At 43.9% G+C, this 9502-nt stretch overlaps 1 protein-coding gene across 3 annotated transcripts; it reads left to right on the forward strand.

The window, feature by feature from the left end:
• Positions 1-493: 493 nt before the first annotated feature.
• Positions 494-9206, forward strand: RNPS1 (RNA binding protein with serine rich domain 1). Of its 3 annotated transcripts, none has more exons than XM_039360783.1 (8): positions 494-607; positions 2693-2866; positions 3506-3661; positions 4467-4658; positions 5807-5909; positions 6836-6989; positions 7588-7729; positions 8357-9206. In XM_039360783.1, exons 2-8 carry the CDS (start codon positions 2796-2798, stop codon positions 8460-8462), a joined length of 924 nt encoding a protein of 307 aa, XP_039216717.1. In that variant the 5' UTR covers positions 494-607; positions 2693-2795; the 3' UTR covers positions 8463-9206. The 3 variants fall into 3 exon arrangements, with proteins under 3 accessions (XP_039216717.1, XP_039216716.1, XP_039216718.1); XM_039360782.1 differs by having other exon boundaries at positions 591-728; XM_039360784.1 differs by lacking the exon at positions 494-607 and adding an exon at positions 677-815.
• Positions 9207-9502: the final 296 nt, after the last annotated feature.

Genomic DNA, 9502 nt, shown 5'->3' on the forward strand with positions numbered 1-9502 from the left:
GCTCTTCTGCAACATCTTCTGTACCCAGATTTCTGGCTAGATCTTCTACTGGAATATGTTGTGATGCTAGCGGTCTTTTGCAACATCTGGAACCTGCTAATGGTATTAGCAATCTCCCAAAACATCTGGAACCTACTGCATGCTAGCTTGGCCTTCTGCAAAATCTAGAATCTGCTTTTCATTTCCTGAAAAGATGAAGAGTCCTATGTACTACAATTCCATGAGTCCAAACCATGGTAGTTGATGACAGTTGTGGTCCAACATATCAGGAGATTTTCACTTGTTTGTAAAAAAAAAAAAAAAGAATATTGGGTTTTTGTTTTGCAACTTGATTATTCTCATGACTTTGCATGCACTCATCGCTGCAAATCTAGCTTTTTTGGCGTTCTCCTAAACGCGACCCCGCCAACAGCAAAATTCGCCTGTCTGGCCCTTTAAAAAAAGGGGGGGGAGGAGTCGTAACCTTGGAGACAGAGGCGTCTAGGATTCCAGCGCCTTTTCCCTGTCGCCATCTTTGACGCCATCCGCCTGCGCCCAGCTCTGCGGAAGGCGCCAAACTACGTCACCGCGAGCGCGACGGTAGGAGCAACGGGCGATCTCTGAGGATGTAAGTAGCGGAGAGGCGATAATCCGTCGCCATCTGGCTCGGGGACGGCCGCGAGAGCGGCGGGAAGCGGTTCGCCGAGCCGCTGAGGGCCTTCTCAGCAGGGTCGGCCTCGTGGAGGAGGGTGAGCCCGCCTCGGGAGTGCGGAAGGCCCGGACGGAAAGTGGGGAGGGGAAGCTCCTCTGAATCTGCAGGACGGGGCGGCGTGCGGGTGGGTGACGTAGAACCAAGCTGGCTCCGCCCCTTTCTGGCCTCTTGCTCAAAGCAAGCTCCTGTTGGAGCTGTTCCCCTTTTTTGGGGGGGGGGGGAAGGCACTGGGTTCCCCAATGATCCATTGTAGAACTTGAAAGTAATTTTTGCACCGCTTATAGACAGATTCCGCCCTGTAAGGTTTTACACGGTTTGCTGCCGTTGCTTTTGCAAAAAAAAAAAAAAAATCTGATTTATTCCAGTTTTTTTGGAAGCGGGGGAGAGGCAGTTCTGTGCCTCCCTTCATTTTTTTTTTTTAAATGGAATTATGCACCACTTCGATCCAGTTGGATTCTGGGTAGTTTTCAGGGTGTATAATAACGCATAATAATAACATAATAATGCATAATACAGAGATATAACATGATATTTCGCTGTAATAAAACTCAAGTCTTGCTTTGGTGGCTTCCCAAATGGTTCTCCCAATTTTACAAAAGGCCATATGTGTATCTGGTAGATAGGCTGGAATTCGGATGCTCACTCAGAATAAAATCTCACCGGAAGTGCTTTGGTTTTGTAACTTGTATTTCTTTCATATTTAAGTAGCAGAGATAGTGGTGGAGCTTGATATGAGGGTTGAAATAAAGGTAGGATAAGGGAGAGTAGCAGTGAGATAAAGTAAATGTTATCTGGATATTTTTTATGGTGCAGTAAGAAAATATCTTGTTCCATCTCTTAAAAAATACTAAATTGCAGGTTTGTTTAAATGCCAACAGAATGTCATAACTAACAGACTCTCTTAATTTATGCCTTCCAGATGAGACAAATGCTTACAGCATTCCAAACTAACATATTTCAGTATCTAAATAGTCAAATAATCTCATAGTGCCTGTTGGGGCCCCGATATCTAAAAACTGTAGTACAAAGATTAAAATATATTTAGCAGTTCTTCCTCTTTCCAAAAGGCTGACCCCAATCATATTTGCTGGGGAAATGCTTGTATATACTTAAGTAGAAATATATGCATATATAATTATTACCTCTACAGCATACTATTGACTAGAGAGTATATCTTTTTAACATGCTGCTATGTACCTTATACTGAAGATTAAAAGCTATAGAAAAGTTATTGCATCTATATCGGTCAGAACATAGTGCAGAATTGTTTTGTTTTACTATGATTTGTTGAATAGCCAGGTCTGGCTCACATATAAAGTTAAGCCATTAACCACTGATCATGTTTGGTTGGATCACACATATCCCATGTTCTTTAAGCAGAAGCTCTAAGTCAGGGAGCCCTGCCCTCAAATTTTATTCATGCTTAGTTTTATTCATATTTAATTTTTAATTTAATTTCATATTTAAAGATTCCATCCGTATTTGTGTCAAAGCTAACCAAGGAGACGCCTGAATCCCAAAAATTATGCAGCCTCCAATGATGCTCCTTTCATATCCCCTGCCCCCCCCCTCCCCCCAATTTAAAGATTCAATTCTGGGAAAACTTTAGACAGAAAAACTTGTTTGCGATGGTGGCGAAAAAAACTGCATTCTTTCTTGGTTTAGTTTTAGAGATCCTTAGAAAGTATTCAAATACAGTATCTTCTAAAATACCCAATGTAAACCAGTGTTTCTCACCTGAGCAACTTTAATTTGTGTGGACTTCAGGTCCCAGAATTCTCCACTCCACACCAATTAAAATTGCTCAGATTGGGAACACTGATTTAGTTTAGTCAGCAGGTGCCATTTTCAGCCAGGCAATTTGCTGTTACGTCCACCGAGTGCTTTGCATGAATATTGGTTGATGTCACCTGCAGTTCTTATCAAATAGGATTTTTTTTGTTGTTGTTCTCCTTCTGCCTGTATGTTAATTGTCTCTCAATGCTTTTGTCTTGTCACTAGGCTGTTCTCTGGAGCTTCTTGCACTCGCTTAGGGATCCGTTAGAAGTAAGCTTTCAGATAAGTGAGGCCCCCACAGAGCTGATTTGGGACTCCGAAGGGGAAAATGGAACTGTCAGGAATGAAAAAGAAGAGTTTGCTATCCATCAAAGAAAATAATAAAAAGTCCAGCACTAGGTAACCACTGTCTGAATTTTCAAGGCCTAAATTCTCCCAGGGACTGGAGGAGGGGTGGGTGGGAGAAATCTTTGCAGCTTACTAGGACTTTCCTGGGGAGCATGAGTACAGATAATGCTCGACTTAACGACCACAGTGGAGCTCTATATTTCTGTTGCTAAGTGAGGTTTGCCCCATTTTATGGCCTTTCTTGTGTTAAGTGAATCACTGCAGTTGTTAAGTTAATAACACAGTGGTTAAGTGAGTCTGTCTTCCCCCATTGACGTTGCCTGTCAGAGAGTCATCAGAGGTGACATTGCAACTGTCCTAAATCGGAGTCAGTTTGACAAGCTTCCAAATTTTAAAACCACGACCGTGAAAATGCTGCAGTGGTCATAAGTGTGAAAAAAGTCCGTAAGTCCCCCCCCCCCTTTTTTTTTTTCCTCCAATGCCACCGTAACTTCCAACGGTCACTAAACGGGCGGCCTGCAGTTAGAAATGCTTCTCTTGGCTCCTTTCATAATCTTCCTTACGTGGCTCTGCATTTCTTTGAACCTGCCCCGATAGGGTGCAGGCTGGGAATTCCGCGACCTTCTCATCGCCTCGCTTTCGTTCGGCAGCCGAAGTTAAGACGATAACTTTCTGGCTTTTCTGTTAAAGGGCTCCCTCTCCGACCAAGCGCAAAGACCGGACCGAAGAGAAATCCAAGGACCGGTCCAAGGACAAACCAGCCACAAAGGAGTCCGGCGAAAAAGACCGCGGGCGCGACAAAACCCGCAAAAGGCACAGTGCCTCCAGCGGCAGCAGTAGCACCAGGTACACGGAATCCTGGGATCCCCGAAAAAGCGTACGAAAGGCAGGCCCTGCGTTTGTGGCTTCTGGGGAACTAGAAACTCACTTCCTGAGGAGTTCTTGTGGGGAGACATGAGTTTCAGAGTTCACTTCAAAGCTTATCCCATAACTGGATACGGGGCCCCGAGGATGTGAAGGGCCCCATTTCCTGCCTGTGTTAACACAAATAGTAACAGTTTTACTCAGTGCCGTATATATTTATTTGCCACTGTTTGAATAGTTTTCGTGGTTTTTATGTTTGATGGTGTACACTACCCAAAGTCACTTGTTTGAGATGGGTGGCTGTAGAAATCAAATCAACTAAATTGTTACTTATTTCCATTCACCGCGTGCTGAGGAATGTTGGAGATCGTGACCAAGAAGGGGCTTCTACTGGTCTGGTCTTAGCCTCCCATTCCTAACTGTTAAGGTTTTGATAGAAATGATCCATTTAAAAAAAAAAACATTATTTCGATTTCTCTTTCTTGACTGAGGCACTTGAAAGTATGTGTGAGGGCTTCTTGCAAGCCTTCTAGATCAGAGGTCCCCAACCTTTTGGGCACCAGGGACTGGTTCCGTGGAGAGGGGTTTTTCCGTGGACCGGAGCGTGCGTGGTTTTGTGTGCTGCCTGCATCCCGCCGATGGGGCTTTGCATGTTTGTGCAGACCGGTTGCTGGCATGCCGTGGCCTGTACCGGTTCACGGAACCGGGGGTTGGGGACCCCTGTTCCAGATCATGAGAGTTGATTCTGCTCAGTTTGGGTGATACATTGCTGCTGCTCTTCTGTCAGGTCTCGGTCAAGTTCCACCTCCAGTTCAGGGTCAAGTTCCAGCACTGGGTCCAGCAGTGGCTCCAGTTCCTCGTCTGCATCAAGCCGTTCGGGGAGCTCAAGCACTTCCCGTAGCTCCAGCTCCAGCAGTTCTTCGGGCTCTCCGAGCCCTTCCCGACGTAGACACGACAATCGGAGACGGTCCCGTTCCAAGTGAGTGGCATTGCCTGGGGGCATGTGATCAATCCGGACTTGAACGAGGTGGCTTAAAGTCTTGGGAGTTGAGGACTAATTTTCACCCCTTGCTTTAAATCAGGGGTTCCCAAACTCTACAGTTCACTGATCCTTTTGTGAAGTTTCAGATTATTCATCGACCCCCCCATATTATTTTAATAGTAATATGAATACTAATAGTAATAATAATTATCTTGGATAGTCCATTAATTCTTGGAGATGATGTTGACCACTCTGGAGAACTCTGCTTTAAATCTTCGTTGGTGTAATTATTGAAAATAACAGTTGATTTACATTTACCTGAAATGTTAAGTCATCAACAAAGAGTTGTAATGCAGAACATTGTAGGCCACGGGTCTTCAGACTTGGCCCTTTTATGACTTGTGGACTTCAACTCCCAGAATTCCTCAGCCAGACATGCTGGCTGAGAAATTTGGGAGTTGAAGTCCACAAGTCTTAAAGCTGCCAAATTTGAAGACCCCTGTGGTAGGCAAAACCCTCACTGTGGCTCAGTTTTATGTCTGTACACACCAGATTCCTTCTATGATTTTGTAGAATGTAAATTCCAGTTAGCTTTTTTTTAAAAAAAAAAACTTTTTAAAGGCCTAAATTTAGGTATCTTTTCCATCTTTTATTAAAAGGGAAAAGCTTTCAAAAGATGCAGCTTTTATCAGATGCAGAGTGACTAGACATACAGAATTTAAACTGGGTGAGGGGGGAAAGGGAGGAGACGATAGTTTGGTTTATGCAGATGTAAAAAAATTTTTTTTAATCACATTGCAATTGTTAATTGATAAGATACTTGTGATCAGTCTCACATGAATTTGCATAATCAACTTATTTGCGCCCGTTCCCAATCTCCCCCCATTTTAAATCCTACATCTAACTGCTGGTGCCTTTGAATAACATTTATTAATCAGAAGAGATGCTACCAAACTACTGATGTTTTTTGCTATCATAGATTTAACACAGTTGCCTTCCTATCATGTCTGAAGGTTTGACAAGTTCATTGAAACATACATCAGACAGGCTGTTGTTTAAATAGCAGGCCATTTAAACAGTAGCCAGCAGCTGACTTTTCTTACAAGCTTGCTCACGAGGAAAAACGATTTCTCTGTTTTCTCCAGATCTAAACCACCCAAGAGAGATGAAAAAGAACGAAAGAGAAGGAGTCCCTCACCTAAGCCCACAAAAGTTCACGTGGGGAGGCTTACCAGAAATGTCACAAAGGTAATTGTAACCGGTTGCTTAATTGGATTCAAAAGGAAGAGAAAATTAGACCCTGAAGGAGCAGAATCAAAGTCGTAATTAATTTGGATGTTGGGAATTTGGAATCAAGCTGTAAAAGAACACTGGTGTGATTTCAGGAGGAATAACTCAGGCTTACATTTGATCAGCCTAATTCACTGTTGTTATCTGTTCTGTTGGTGGTTCTCCATAGTTTAAGAGAGGCTTTTCCCCACTTCACACACCCAATTGCTGTCTGAGGCTTTTCCAATGTTGTTGTTAGTTGCGAAGTCGTGTCTGACCCATCGTGACCCCATGGACAACGTTCCTCCAGGCCTTCCTGTCCTCTACCATCTTCTGGAGTCCCTTGAAGCTCACGCCTCCTGCTTCAGGGACTCCATCCAGCCACCTCATTCTCTGTCGTCCCCTTCTTCTCTTGCCCTCCATCTTCCCCAGCATTAGGCTCTTCTCCAGTGAGTCCTTCCTTCTCATTAGGTGGCCAAAGTACTTGAGTCTCAACTTCAGGATCTGGCCTTCTAAAGAGCAGTCGGGGTGAATCTCCTCTAGGACTGACCGGTTTGATCGCCTTGCAATCCAGGGGACTCGCAGGAGTCTTCTCCAGCACCATAGTTCAAAAGCCTCAATGCTTTGGCGCTCAGCTTTTCCAATAGTGAACCCAATTGCGCCTGTCAGTTGAGCTCACTGTCTTAAACCCTTGCTTCTGTCACCTCTAGTATTTCCTGTAAATATATACAGGAATATGTTTTAACTCTAAGGAAGCACACATGAAACACAAATTCCTCTGCATGGATTTGACTGATACGCTTCTATCTCGGTTAAAGGAGTAGCTGTCTCTTATTCAGTATTCTTTTAGGAAGACTAAAGATAATGGGAATACGTAGTGATGCCAGGAATTCTTTTCCTTGAAGGATCACATCATGGAAATATTTTCTACCTACGGAAAGATCAAGATGATTGATATGGCAGCCGATAGGCTCAACCCGCATCTTTCCAGGGGCTACGCCTACGTAGAGTTTGAAAATCCAGATGATGCTGAAAAGGCCCTGAAACACATGGATGGAGGTAGGTGTCTGGAACTGAGAGGGCTTCAGATTGAGCGTTAAACGTGGAAAATTGGGAGGGGGAAGGGAGGCTCCTGTGGACTTCAGATGTCTGGCTGGAGAATTCTGGGAGTTGAAATGCACACCTCTTCAAGTTGCCAAGGTAGAGAAACACTGTTTTAGAAAGATAACATTGCTAGCGGTGGGGAAACTTCCATCTCATTGATGTGTTCTTCCTACTGACTTCCTTTTAACTGAGTATCCATCCCTTCCCAAGGCCCGGGGTAGGCAACCTTGGCTCTTTTATGACTCCTGGACTTCAACTCACAGAATTCCTGAGCCAGCGTAGCTATCCATCCATTCCGAAGGCTAGGGGTAGGCAACCTTGGCTCTTTTATGACTCGTGGACTTCAAATTCTGGGAGTTGAAGTCCACGAGTCATAAAAGAGCCAAGGTTGCCTACCCCTGCCCAAGGCCCACTCCCTGCATTTTCTCCCTCTCTGTGTGGGTTAAAAGAACAATTTCCAGCTGGCATTTTAAGTCGGTGGAATTAGAAAACGTGCTTTCTAGAGATGTCGGATGGCTACAGCACTCTGGATATTCTTCTGTGGTACAAACAGGTCAAATCGATGGGCAGGAGATTACCGCCACAGCTGTTTTAACTCCTCGACCAAGACTCCTCCCCAGGCGTTTCACCCCTCCCAGAAGGATGTTGCTACCGCCCCCTATGTGGCGCCGCTCGCCACCACGCATGAGGAGAAGGTAAGTTGCCGTAATCAGCGATGTGGGTGCCATGTCTGAAATGAGACATTCCTGAAATGCCACTCTATGGCTGGAGGGTGCAATGACACCTTTGCAAGTTGTCAGAATTTCTTTCTGTCTCATCTTGTACCAAACAAAAAATGCAGGGTTATTTGGAGGTGTTTTTTTTTTCTTATTTCTCACACTGTCTTCAACCTCTGGACTGGGTAATCTCTTCTCCAGATCTCTCCTTAATGGCTCTTGCGTTCCCTCTGAATCCCTTCACAGTAAGGCCGGGCCATTCTGGTTAATCTGGTATGCGTCTTTCTCTTCCGCTCCTGCACCTTCATTGAAGCAGTATTTTTGGAGTGGAAGTGTATGTAACTTGTCGCAACAAGTTTGTTAAAAGTTTTCAATTGCCAGAAGGATTCTTGAAACCCCTCTTTGGGAGCCATTGTTGAGGTCATCAAAGGGGATCTCTCCTAAGGTTTATTATAGAGGGACCCCAAATGCACTTTAGAAACTTGAGTTTCCTGTTCAGACAATAAATAAATAGCCTATGAAACATCTCTGAATTGTGCTGATCATCCTGTACTAAGTATATGCAGCTCTTCTTCAGCTGAAGCCCTTCCCTCTATTTCCTTTCAGATCCAGATCTCCCAGGCGCAGATCCCCAGTTCGCAGGCGATCCAGATCCAGATCTCCAGGCCGGAGGCGTCACCGCAGCCGATCCAGTTCCAATTCTTCTCGATAAAGCACAGTACTAAGCAGCTGTGGGTTTCTTTAAGTTAAAAGTGCACCCATTTAATATGGTATCTTTTTTTAAGAAAAAAAATTGGAAAGAATAAAGCAAAGGGACCGTTGAGAAATGATTAAAAACTAGCTAAGACTCTTGCATCTGGTAGGGTGGAGCTGTTCCTTGGGTTCTGACATTCTCAAAAAGAATTTATTTTAGACACAAATCTTTACAACTCCCGAGAAAATTGGTTGCTTCTCAGACATGCCCAAATGGCTCGGACACATGTCTCAGTGTCAAAATGTCTTTGTCCCCTTTCACTAAATCAGTAAATTTTTATAACCCTCACTTCGTTTCTAATTCTCCTGCCAGCCTCAAGTTACATTTTGGCTGTTGGCAGTGTTGGTTACTGAATCTGTGACAAATTGAAAACACCCCTTAAATTAAACTCTGGTAACAGGAAAAAAAAAACCCAGTGCCTGCCAACGACGCTGTAAATCTTTTGCTTTTTAGAAGATGTGCAAAACACACAAGCTGAAAACTCGTATTTTCCTGATCTCTGTTTGGGAGGTGGGTGGGAGCAAGGATTTTGTGATTGGAATAACCGAGGGTCAATTTCTAAAAGGCCAGAGAGCCTTCGGCCTGTTGTACAGTCATTACTATAAAGTTTGATTTTTGTATAACTTGGTGGCATCTTGTAGTCATGTTGTGTTTGTACTTGTGTAGAATGACAAATAAACCAGTAAGGTTTAGGGTGTGAAAGAATTATTGCTCATTGAAAATTACGGTAGTCATCTTGGTCTAATATTTTAGCACATAAGCTTGCAATGAATGCTGGTTACCACTAACAAGGATCAGAAAAGCTGTTCAGAGTGTCTAGATTAGGCTTCCCTAACCTAGTGTCTTCTGGGTCAGTTAGGACTACAACTCGCAGCTAAGATGAATTGTCGCAGCATGTGTGAGCTATATTGGGGCAAAGATTATATACTTAATACTTTAACTCCATAGACCATGATTCTCAATTTTGGCAGCTTTAAGGTGTGAGGACCTCAACTCCC

This window comes from Crotalus tigris, unplaced genomic scaffold (assembly GCF_016545835.1).
Source record: "Crotalus tigris isolate CLP2741 ecotype Arizona unplaced genomic scaffold, ASM1654583v1 scf7180000019173.45859301935:6455823, whole genome shotgun sequence".
Taxonomy (NCBI): Eukaryota; Metazoa; Chordata; class Lepidosauria; order Squamata; family Viperidae; genus Crotalus; species Crotalus tigris.